General features: G+C 38.6%; 1 protein-coding gene across 1 annotated transcript; it reads right to left on the reverse strand.

Moving 5' to 3' along the window:
• Positions 1-274: 274 nt before the first annotated feature.
• Positions 275-4,842, reverse strand: LOC133707283 (uncharacterized). Its single transcript, XM_062132848.1, has 4 exons — positions 4,424-4,842; positions 3,027-3,302; positions 2,533-2,670; positions 275-2,020 (listed from the first exon to the last, which is right to left on the reverse strand). Exons 1-4 carry the CDS (start codon positions 4,721-4,723, stop codon positions 482-484), a joined length of 2,253 nt encoding a protein of 750 aa, XP_061988832.1. The 5' UTR covers positions 4,724-4,842; the 3' UTR covers positions 275-481.
• Between the last annotated feature and the right edge of the window lie 8,813 nt (positions 4,843-13,655).

Here is a 13,655-nt window from a genome sequence, read left to right on the forward strand (position 1 = left end):
GGTGAGTTGCAGAAAGGGGTTCTTTGAAGAAAAACATTAGTAACGATATTCTTCCCATATCTTTGAAAAAACATGGACCTTCTGTAAAGAGTATGCCATACGTTAGTGTGGTAATTTTTCCAAAGAGATAAGAGGTTTAGGCTGCAATAGATTCTCTCCTGTGAAGTAGGTCCTGTTAGGGTAATGAGGATAATGTTTTGGATAACTTGAAGGAGATTTAAAAAAGGTGCTCGCTGGCTCTCTGCTGTACATGAAGCCATATGGTAATCAATCAAAGAAAACAAAAAGCTGTGGAATGCTTGATTTCATTGTCCCTTACGATGAGAAGAGATTTACAGCTGCAGGATCAAAACCTTTACAGTACAAAATACCGAATCTAAATACTTCAAGATGAAGTATTCCTGAAATCATCTATACACCCTACTTCACTAGCAGTCTAGCACTATTCTCACTAATCATCACCATTGATGACTCCATCGGATTACTGAAAATAGCCAGCCTCTTTGGTCACAAGAGTTATACCCCTCACCCAAAGCTCGGCCATTTCAACCCCACCTTCGCACACAAAATGCACCTCCTTGTTTTTGGTAGTCACAACCCTAAACACTCCAGCTTCATTGACATCACTCTTGCTCCCCCTGTTCCTGATAAAAGCCGGGCTAGCTCTCACCTCAGCCTCTCGGCATATCACATTTCTCTGATTTGACTTGCCCCATCGCAGCACCCCTTCACTCCCCACCATTCTCAGATCTTTCTCATGAGGACTTCCTTTCCCGCCCTTTGTGTGCTTGAGAACCCGAGCCCCACGTAGCACCAGCTTGCGAGCAAGTTCATCCAGAATCACACGCTCGGCATCATTTTTCAAACCACCCCTTTTCCTCGCAAGTGAGAGTGGCGTTTCGCCTTTAGCATTCATGACCTCTAGCTTGGCCCCATGAGAGATCAAGAGTTCACACATGGTACCATAGCCTTCCCTGGCTGCTAACATGAGAGGTGTGTAACCATCTCCATCAGGGACATTTACATCGTAACCCCTACCTGTTAACAACTTGGCTGCATCCATGTCCCCACGACGTGCAGCACAATGTAGAGCATAGAAACCCCCAGCATAGCGATTACCCTTTTCGAGTGCAAATTCAAGCATCACCTTCTCAAATAGGTCACGGTTTTGGCTTAATGCTGATAGAGTAATTGCAGTCTCACCAGATTTGTTGCACAACTTTACATCAGCTCCTGCATAAACCAGCAACCGGAATGCTTCAACGTGACCCTCCAAAGCAGTGATCATGACTGGACTAAAACCTTTATCATCCTGATAATCAATCTCAAATTCTCCTGAATCAACTATAGCTTTCAAGGCCTCAATATCACCAGCTTGAGCGACAAACATCAGGGGAGAGAAAACAGAAAAGTTGCTGGATTTAGGTATCTTGCCGATTCTTATTATATCTACCAATGCCTCCTGAAAACCAAGGGACCACCGATTTGTGACAGCAATTGAACTGACAGACTGAGCAGCAACATTGACCAAGCCAAAATCAGCACCAGCCATGGCCAATACTCTGAGACACTCTTCATGTTTATATTTTGCACAGATCATTAGAGCTGTCTCACCAGAGTCTGTCTTGGAGTTTATATCACAACCAAAATCAATCAAACATTGAAGGACTGCTGACAAGCCAAGGCGGGCAGCCATGTGTATTGCATTGAACATTGTCTTCCCAGTTGTTTTAACAGGCGATTCTACATTGGCACCACAATGTAGTAGCGCACGCACAGCTCCTACATTGCCACATAGGATGGCATGGTGCAGGAGAGTTCTTCCGCAATAAGGGGTATTAGGGGAAATATTTTGGAGGAGCAAGTGCAAGATTGAACCACTAGCTTCAAAGTATTCCACTGCACACCAAGTAATGGGATAAGGTTCAGCCAGTCCTGCACCAACGCGCAACTCTTCCCCTGTAGCTATGTCCCATGACCATGCTCCCAGCCTCACTTGGACATCTGTCCTTGCACCAGCCTATTTATTTTGGGACAAAAACAAATGAGGTTGGTTAGTCATGTGGAGTAAAAGAATACAGATAAGCAAAGTAAGTTTTGGAGATGAAACAGTAATAATTCTACTGTTGCATCAGAAACAAAGAATCCGAATCATTTTTTGTTAAGATCTCACTGCAACAATTCAAACTTGTACCATTGTGTACCAATTAAAATGTACAAATCCAGCTGTCACAGTTGCATTATTATGACACAAGGGAGGGAGGGGCCTGCCTACTCATATTGGATTCTCAGACGATTTTTTTTATTTTTTTTTATTACTTTTCCTGATATAGAGCTTTCAGACAAATATCTGATGATTTTTGTGTTATTAGATTGTACATTGACATAACCCAAGGATGATGTGAAACTTATGATATATCCAAAACCTAAGCTCAAGAGTTCAGGGAAATTGACAGTAAAGCAACTGGAACTTATCTCTATGAGCACGATCATTATTTCATATAAATAAACAGAAAGTGATGAGTAAATCACCTTTAGCAGCAAACGGACAGTAGCAACCTGCCTACTAACAACTGCAGCTACCAGTGCACTACAGTCGACATTGGTGTGCAGAGAAGGCTTAGATGACTGAAGCAGTATCCTATTTACTGCACTTGCATCGACACCACACTGCCATTATAAGAAAGAAGAAAAATGTGAGCATATTAACAAGGCTTATAAAAGGACCCTAATAGGGCTGTGCTCTTAATAACCTGCTAATTAGGAGCATTTTAGACTTTTTTGAGTTTTTCAGTGTTAATTTATGATTCATTCAGCAACTAATAAATTAGTCCCATGATACAAATGTGCATTTCCGCAAATAAGAGGAGCATTTTATGATTGCTCGTATACAGGACATCTTTTCACTGATGTTCAACAACAAGCAATTATAAACTGCAGTGTCCAGTTTTATCAAAATATGGTGGCATTTAAAAAATTACTGTTGAACAACAGTTGAGTAATATTCATTGAAGATAATACTTTACCTTCATGAGAGTGTCAACCACATCCACAAACCCCCTGCAGCATGCTATGACAATGGCATGTACAGCAAGATGGGGCCGGATCAAGTCAGAGGACATGAGCAGCTCCACGTTTTTAGCATTTCCATGACAACTTGCCTCCAACAGAGCTTCCTCACAAGCTGGTTGAGATGCTCCAGCTTTAAGTAGGATCTCGAGAATCCCAAGATGGCCCTCTCTCACTGCTGCTGTTGTCGCGAAGCCACGGAAGAGCTTCTGATTTACATCAGCTCCAATGCTCTGTCATTTATGAAAAAAGCCAATCCTTAGCACATTGCAAAGCCACAAATAATACTCCAAAAGCAGACATTTTAGGGTTTCATCCATCTAATCTTTTCTTCCCCTGAATGGCCTTATAATCTTTACAAAAGTTCAAGAAGAAGAGATAAAAACTAGTACATTGGTAGGTATCTTGGTTTCTTCTTGAGTACAAAAGGTGATGGCCACATACAGACAAAAAGGGGGGAACAAAATCTGATGTGATGCGCACAGAAGCTTGGAATTGTCAACAAGCAGATTATTAATACGAGGGCAAGGGGGATGCATGATGGTCAGGCTTGGAACAAACAGTTTAAGACAGCTAGGTATGGGCTTTTAAGAGTCCACACAATACATTAATAAGTAAGCTAGCTTACAAATACATGTATTATTAACTATGTAGCTATATTATTTTAGCAGCTCCAGCATTTTAAGAATACGCACAAACGAAACCCCAATATCCAACTAAGCAGGACACAGAACAATATTAGTAAAAAGTAAATGATGCATTTTTGCTCAGATAAAATTACATTAACATACATGAAACACAGGTCTTAACTCAAGCAAACTACACACATCAAAATACTAACAGCCTTGAAGCTTAACGTCTAGAATTTGTGAATACATCACGAATGAAATACAAAAAAAAGTTTACTTTTAGTCACTGATTTCTTGAGTTTCAAAGTGATTAACATCAGAAACAGAAATCCTTCAAGTTATTGCTACAATGCACCGAAAAAAATTGTTATAGTTCACCGAAAACTCCCGAATGCTGGATCATGAACTACTTTGAAAACGCTTCTAAAGAGTCCACTCTTTCAATAGATACCAAAATGCTTGCAAAATCAACATAGTAATTATAGACTCTTAATTAACAATTAGTAAACTCTTAATTAACAATTAGTAAGCCACATACTAATCGTTTACGACAATAAACACATCATTAGATAAACCAAAAAAAAAAAAACTAAAAAATTTCGAATTTGTTCTACACAATGCTCTCAAAATATTTCAAATTTCAAAAAATTACTCCACTTCAACCTCACTGATCTAGTAAAAAGTAAAAAACACAGTCCTATATACACAAAGAGTCATCACATTACCAGCAATTTCTTCACCAATTCAACATTTCCACCATGAACGGCGACGAAGAGAGCCGTGACGTCAGTTTTGAACTCCTCGTAACCGACTCGGACTTCGCTGGCCGATTCGTCCCGCAGCACCACCTCAGTCCTCCTGCATTTCAGGCACACGGCGCCGACGAAGTTGACGTCGACGAAAGGATCGGCGGCGCAGTCCATCGCCGACTTCAGATCTCCGGCGAGCGAGGCTTCCAGAAGGCGCTGCGAAACCTCGGCCTCGCAGTCCACCGGGAACACCTGTTTGCCGGAGAAAACTGTCATTTTCCGGTCGAGTTTGAATTTGAACTAGTAGTAGTGATCGGAGCTCAGGTGAGAGCTCGCATGCGCTTTAATTACAAGGACGCGAGGCTCGAGAGAGAGAGAAAACTTGAAATAAATGAGCGCTAAGGTTGGAAATGAGGGAGAGCTGCGAGTCCTTTTAACGTGGATTTAACGACGGTTATAAAAGGATTTGACTGTGGTTAAAATATTGTAGTGGCTGGGGTCCACTGTTTGGACGTGCTTCTCCTTACAGTGACACTCGGCTCGGCTTCAATCTTGGCTCGGTTTAAGACTTGATGGAAAATTATAACATGGTCCGGAATCATGATACACGTGATGATCCGGATTAATGTTATAGCTCTATATAATTTATATTTATTTCTGATTGGTTTTCTTAATTTAATTTTTTTTTCACCCCTGCAAGATTCCATTAAATTCAAGTAATATGATTGGGAACAATTTTTAGATTCACCCTTAGGGTGAATGAGCATATTCACCCCGTTGTCGATTAACATATTTTTACTTAATAAATTTATAATTCAACGGTCTATATCTTAAATTATCTTTTAAAGATTATTTCTGTAAAAAATCAATCGAATCGGAAATCATTTAATTATCTAATTGAATCAAACAAATGGATGGTTCTAACAACACTTACTACTACGTACTATAATGAACCGTCCATGTATTTCATAGAAATGAATAACTAAAAGGTCTTCAATTTGATTGATTTTTTACAGAGCTAATCTTTATATTACGTTATACAACATGAATGGTTGGATTAGAAAATTATAAAATTATTATGCGTTAATCGCAAGAGAGGGTGAATGAGCTCATTCACCTTAGGGGTGAACCTAAGAATTGTTTATTGATTGGGTAAGACCAACAATGACATAATAATTTTCCCGATTTAAGTGATACTAAATATTATTTTAATTACCGTGATTAGAGTATTTTTGATAGAATTTCAAATTTGGAAAAAAAAAATGAGAATGAAATTTACTTCATTTAAATCCACGAATTCAATATTTCTTCCACATGTTAGGGTAATGTTTGTGCTAATAGCTGTTCTCAACATACTTTAAACTATATCAATTTTTTTCCATCAATAAAATAATTATTAGATAAACTAACTTGTGGAGTGAGTTCAAGACTTCAAACTTGATTTTGTTGAGCTAACATATGTTCGAGCTTAGATTAAGTTTCAAAATTGTGGAACTCGAACACACGAAGACAAGTCAAAATTAATTAACCTATTTCAAGCCGATTACATACTTAGTTTTGCCTCTACACACACACATATATGTGAAGATCTATTAAAATTCAACACACACACACATATATATATGAAGATCAATTAAAATAATTGATTTTCATATTCTTGTTTTTTTTTTTTTGACAGAGTTAAAGAGATTTCATTTAATCCCAAAGCCAGAACGGCACATACAAATAAACCCTATATGCTTGTACCCTAAATCAGTGGTCAAGCAGGTAAGGGAATACGGGTACCATCCACTAGTACAATGATGCTCATTTGAATTTTACGAGCCTACACAACTACAAATCTCAGCGTACACTAAGAAAACTATTTCGAATCTCCCTTCGTCAATGCACTCAATTGTGGTACTCCAGGAGATTCATTAACTTGGTGTAAGAAGAAACCATAGCAATATAGACTAAAGCCCACTAATAAAGCAAGCCTAAACTTGGCCAAAACCCACTACTTTCCCCGAACAAACTAGGGAGTTATTGGAAATTAAAAAAAAAACCTTAAAAAACCCTAAAGCCCAAAAGAAAACCCTAACCCAAGGTCCAGCAGTACTGGAATGATCCAAGCCCAAAACGTCATCACGCCCTCACATCAGGAGATGGCACCGCCGCTCGTCCTCGCCGCCACCGCGCCGTGACCCGTACCGCCATGTCCCATGCTGCCTCAGCCTCCGTGACTCGTACCGCCATGCTGCCATTCTAATCAATGAAAAACCTGATTAATTAGCCACATTCCCCTTGTCATATGCTTTTATCTTCTCTTCCGATGATAATTATTATGACCTATATATTCAGATAAGGTACAAAAAAAACCATTTCAATTATTCTAGTTGGCTGGCTTGTGGAATTAAAGATTATATATATGTCACATTTGGATTTATATAACATATATTTTGATTGACATATTTCTTGACATGTTTTTTTTTTCATAAATTTGAATTTATTCACAACTAGAAAAAATCTCTCGACCCTCCCTTTTTTTTTTTTTTTTTTTTTTTTGAATAAGGGATTAGGCGATATTAGTTCCTCGGAGGCAAACGATGTAGGGAACAAGTCCCACCCTCAATCCCGAATGAGAGGGGTTTGCCACACTCTGGGAACCCACCGCCTGTCCCCCTATTTTTATTTTATTAATAACAGAAAAAGAAAATACAACCTAAAGAAGGGGGGGGACATAAACCTTACCCCAAAAGCTAGAAAGAAAGACAAAAGGAAGTGAAAAAAATTGAAGCAGAACCTCAAATTTTCCAACTTCGAACTGTTAAAACAATGATGCAGAACGGATGGCAGCCCAATTTGAAGAACAATTGGATCGTGCTAAAGGAGGAAAACGAAAAGTGACTAGTAGACACGAAACAGCTCGGAGTCCGATTGGGACGCATCTTACCTTTCCGGAAAGGGAATCGCGCCACGAGCAAGAATCATGGCTTTGCCATGAGCTGTAGCATTTTTCTGGCTTTTGGGATCGTTTAGGGCCTCAAAACTGCATTTTTCTATTTTTCGGCGTTTTGGTTTTCTTAGTTATTTTTGGGTTGTTTTCGTTTTTACCCATGGGCTTTAGGGTTCATTGTTAGTCGCCCTAGGGTTACTTTTATCTTATTTATGCAGCCGCAAGCGGTTGCAGAACCTATCTTTTCATCTTTTATCAATAAAATAGAGATTTTCTCTTTTATCTCTGGTGGATTCCAGAATTCTTTGTTAGGTTTATTGCTGGTAAACCTAAGTTATCAATCCGATCATTCCGACTGCGTCAAACAAGCCCAACACCAACCGATGCAAGAAAGAGAGTTAAATATGGCGAAGGTAAGGGAATCCCAGATCATCCATACGAAGATAAGGAGATATATTAGGCGGAGGAGAAACATGCCATACCAGGGATTATATTGGATACTCATGCCATACCTCAACAATATGATTATTATTTGACACTCAATGGATCTTATATAATAATTAACCAAAAACAAATGATTGAAAAAATTGCTGCCTGGTATGGTATGAGTATCCAATGCCAATTGAAACATAAAATATACTTAAGGATTGAATGCAAGACTATAATAATAATACAGAGCACAAGTTTTTTTTTTTTTTTGGATAAGTACAGAGCACAAGTTATGTTCTTGAATAGTGAGACAGACACACACTGAGTCCATTAGCCTGAATAGCCTCACCACCGCTATAAGTCTATAACTGGGGACACATATTGGAGGCACCCATATGCATATTTGCAGAACTGTTCCGTATATAGATTGTTAGCAGTGAAACAGTCCATGCAGTGATACAGTAGTAGGACACTCATGGCCGGACAGACCACAGACCCGACCTCATCCAATAAAATAGTAGATGGACGAGAGAGAGAGAGAGAGAGAGGGAGGTCAGAGATCTCTAGGATCAGAATCTTTACGTACGTATATAAAAAATATTAAAGAGACGAAGCTAGCAAGGGAAAGTAAAAGCTGCTAGCTGGTGTATACCTGTATGTGTGTAATAAGTTAATTACGGCAGAATAAAGTTACTGCATGCATGTCTCCCCGGCCATACCAGCCCAGTGAATCAATCCGTAGTAGTCAATAGGAGTAATGGAGAAGCAAGCCACTTCTATGGACTCTGATTCAGTCCTGGACCAATACTTTTGTTGGTCAACCCCGGCCTGTCCCTCTGCCAACTTTACAAGGCTTTACTACTGTCCAGTTAAGTAAATCAATTCCATGTTAATGAAGTACCGTAAGATCCTGATTCTATAATATTTGAGATAGAAACATCTCAAAAGAAAATTCTATGTGTATATTAACGTATTTCAATATAGAGTTAGAGGCTAGCTCTCCATAATAAGTATATCAATCTCTTAAAACTCGAAATCAAGTGAAGCTATTCTACCAGTATATAGAGCGATTTGGTTTTATATCGAATTATAATAAACCATCAATACATTCATATACCGTAGACGACGAATCTTTTAAATATGAATCCATTTGTTTTATATTTTATTAGCGGTCCTAGTTCGGCTGCAGTGAGATATATGCGGGTTATCTTTAGGCTGCTCTTAGCTAAGCTTGCTAGCCAGCTGAGACCGAAGCTTCTTCACTCGTGTGACGTTCAGTGCCTTCGCGCTTACACAACCGCGCAAAAGGGTAAATGGTCTAAACTCTAAACTGACAGTCATGGCATACAAAAACTGTGAAAGCTTCATCGGGAAACAGACACGTCTTCTTTACATGTAGAAAGAGTCATCCCGGCCCCACGTAGATCGTAGACATTCCTGGACGCAGGCAATTACCATTTACCACAAGCCAGTTAGCCACAAAACAAAAGTGTTTTGCTTAGTTAATTCTGGGAGATCTAGTATTTAGTTTACAGAGGAGATTCCCTTAAGTAGTTGATTAATTAATATAGGGTTTCGGAGTAAAGACAAAGAGAGATGCTTCCAGGAATGAATCCAACCATGTTCTTGCTCCTTGGTATCGATGACAGTTACAGAACAGTTTAATTAGTTTAATTAGGGCACAACAAATCTTTAACCTTTTCTTTTTGGTCAGAAATGAAGGACTACGGGTTGCGCGCAAAGGCGCAATTCTCGCGGCAAGAACACCAAAGCCCACGTACGACATTGCATTCCACGTATGATGCCCTTCGCTTACTGTGTTCTAGGGTTTGATCGGGCAGCATAGATTGGATAGTTTTGTTTTTCTCCAATTGTACAAAGACTAAAATACAAACAAAAAATCACAAGTACAACTATCCTCATAAAGATCAAACTGGAAGGCGGAGCTTGACGATGAAGGAAGCTAAAAAAACCACAGAGATTGATCGAGAAGGAGAAGAATGGCCTAGATTGGATAGTTGGTAGTGTTCTTTGTACGCTTTCTTCTTCTTTCTTGGTCCGTTCCTTCACCATTATTTAATGCAAGATATGGCCGGGTGAATATAGTTGACCCATACTCATGAAAGAGACGAGTCGGACGACAGTAGGTACCGATCAACATGGGAGTAAATGGGTGTCTCCGAATGTGCAAACAATTCAGCCGCACGATTCGATCGATAAGATCGATCTACCTCCCTTTAAGAAGATGTGAAGGCATTGAATCCCAGTCGGTCTAGGGCTAGCCATATATCTTAATTAATCGACGTATGCTTGAATAAGAATTAAGCCACATATATATACACATGCAAACATGCACAATACACACGTGGTGGGAATGAAGGTGGTAGTTTCTTCTTCTCTCTAAATAGATCGAGCTAGGTTTTGATTCATTTGTTTAGTGTGTATTTATTACATCGATGGATATATCTCTGCAGCTATATACATTTTCATGTGATGCTCTTTAATGGCCATCTCGATTATCACACTGATGAAGTTATATATAGTTCGATCGAAAGTGGAAACTTCAGTACTAGCTTCGACGTGCTAGCAGCATAGTAGTAACTACTAACTAGTGAGCTCACTATGAATTTCCAGGAAGCTAGGTACGTACGGATAGGAACCACCATAACATTCATGCACGCGTGCATGCACTTAATGTAGCATATATACATTAATACATTCATACACACTAGAGGTGGCAAACGGGCCGCTAAGCACGAGCACGGCACGGGCCCGGCACGGCCCAAACCCGTTAGTGGCCCGGCACGACCCGAGCACGTTAGAATAACGGGCCGGGTTGGGCCTAGGAATATTAGCCTATTGGCCCGGCCCGGCCCGGCCCGAGCCCGTAATGGGCCCGGTACGGCCCCAGCACGACATATTTGGGCCGGCCCGTTTCAAACCACAATGATGAGATTTGAATATTAGACCTCCTTATTTAAAATCTCATGACAATTCCACCAATGCTATTTCTTTTATGTTGTCAAAATAGTGAAAAAAAACATTATATCCTTGTTTTGACATAAAGTATTTTTTCTAAATATTAAATATATGTTTATGAATAAAGACTAATCTCATAATAATACAATTATAGAATGAAGGAAAGAATAATATGATACTAAATCTTCATTATATTAATAAAGATTAATCTCACAATAATATACTAAAAGCAATATATTTTGAGTTTTTTTTTTTTTTCTTTCTTTCTTGTAGTGGAATATAAAAAATTATTAGAAAACTAAATCTTAAAAAGCTAAGATTGAGAAAAACATTATAGAACTTAATTTATTTGAATTTTCTAAATAGTTAAATAAAATTATTTTTTATTTATTCAAATTAAAATTTTAAAATCGTGCTTTATAGTGGATAGGCACGAGCACGGCCCATTTATTGGCCCAGCACGAGCACGGCCCGGCATGATATGGGCTCGGGACATGGGCCGGACCGGGCTTAATGTTTAAGTAAATGGGCCGGCACGAGCCCGGCACGATAATAAATGGGCTGACCTAAGCACGACACGAAGCACGACTAGACTCGCTTAAAATGGGCCGGGCCAGGCCGGGCCGGCCCGTTTGCCACCTCTAATACACACACACACACAGAGGATCTGGATAACCGTCCGTACATTAATTTTCCAGCCCTACCCGTACACTTCCACAACTGCATCAACTACGAACATAAAGCTCTGGAAAATGACATATTCGATCGGTTACTAAGTTACATTACCTAAGGTAAGTTCCTCCAAAGGTAAAGAACGACCATTAGGTTATGAACTATATATTATTCTTATTTAATTAGCTATGTGTTTTGGTCAATTTCCGATCCGACTTTGGATTATATGTTACTAGTTGCACTACGTTTCCAGTGTTTGTCAAATTGATACCATATTTCATCAAATTACCGTTGAAAATTAGATATTGCAAAAACCGTAAAAACTCTCAATTGCTTAATCAGTACTTCACTAAATTATCCTCTAACCGATGAGTGTTTGAGAATTTATATATAGTGTCATATTGGACCGTCACTATTATGATTCAACCTAGCTAACTAATAATAAGCTGATCGAGTAGTGTAGTTATCAAGCTATATAATGTTATAAATTATTTTCTCCAAAGGTTTCAAATTTTCAGTGCACTACTCGGCAAAATCTCCTACATTTGAATCGCCTTTGCTTAACTTCTGGGCCCTCGAAATCTTATGCCACTAAAATTAGTGGTGGAGATTATGATCATTCGACTTGTCTTCCACAAAGGGACAAAGTCACTAGCTACCTTTGCTTCTTTACCAATTCGTCTAGCTCGTTCCTTTTTAATTGTTAATAATTAACAGCATGAAATCAATGTTGGAATCAAACATATATAACTACCTGATCATTTCAGATTTCGTCCCCACCTAACTGAAAATCAATCATGAGGCCAAGATTTGAATAACATCGGCGCGAAAGTTTTCTCACAACTAGATGAGGTTTTGTGGTCCTCGATCAAATTAATTTCAAATAACCTGCTATTCCTTTGCTTTTCCTAATTACAGATCATTAAGACTTTGATGATCAACTAAAGGGCGGCGATCCAATACAAAATTACAAACACGAAATGACAAAGAATCCGTAAAGCAAGAGTTGTTTGGAAGCCATGTTATCTTCAACACTCTAACTTCTATATGTCCAATTGTATGTAGTTGCTTGTGGTTCAAATTAAGTCATGAAAATATCTATCTTTGTTTTTAAGCATGAACGCATCTATCTTTGTTTTTCTTGATTTATAGACATATTTGAGCTAGCCTAACTAAATCACTAATCATTAAACAGGTGTTATTGACTTATTGCCATTTTCCCCCGCCCACGTATGAAAATATTGCATGTATTTGATAGTTAATTTGTTAATTCCACAAGAAAAAAGAAAAAAGAAAAAAAGAAGAAGAAGGCATGACCACATTAATTGTGTGTAATTTTATTTAACGGTCACCACTAGTTTCATCAAAAGATAGAAAATAATTAAAGATTATTGGTTACGTAGTGACAATGATTCATCACATAATTAAGGTCATTTTAAAGTGTTTAGGGTCGATTTCATTAAAAATTAGACATGCGGCGACATTTTAGATAAAACCAAACAATATAAAAAATGTATGAGATTTATAAAATAACTATTTCAAACCTAGGTCACAAAAGAGAAGCTTGAAGGAGCCGGAATTAATCCATAATTAATCGTTCAAAACACGAGGAATTTGTAATAATAAAGGAAAGATTGGTTTGGTGGGAAACTTGTGTGATAAAGGGTTCATAGAAATCACAGTGTATGCTTTCATAGTGGGGTTTGTTCGTGGAGATTGAGTGGATTTCCGTTATAAACTAATTATCATTCAAAGAAAGCTAAGTATCAAGAGACAACGGGCTCTAATTAATTCTCCTAATTGTTTGTTGCACGCATCCATTTCCCACACTCAACCTGGTAATGATCGCATGCGTCCTACAAGTACTTTAGTTTCAAATTTTAATTATAACGATAACAACGATGATGGTGGGAAAATTGTTTGTCGTTGGTCCAATTCCTAGCTAGTTGCTTCTACTTTGTACATCACTGGGTGAGCACGGCTTAGTCTAGTCGTTTTCTATGCCGTATGAATTCAAAACCAAAAGTTGCAACCAGTCTGGTTAAATTTTCGCATGTTTTAGCCCATGAACCCTATCAAAACCGAATTAATTATTACACATACTCCATCGATTCGGTTCTTGTTACTTCCATCTACTCCAACATCCACCACTATAATACTCGAGCGGCCGAATAGTGGTGCAAGAGAGTTAAG

This window comes from Rosa rugosa, chromosome 1 (assembly GCF_958449725.1).
Source record: "Rosa rugosa chromosome 1, drRosRugo1.1, whole genome shotgun sequence".
Classification (NCBI taxonomy): domain Eukaryota; kingdom Viridiplantae; phylum Streptophyta; class Magnoliopsida; order Rosales; family Rosaceae; genus Rosa; species Rosa rugosa.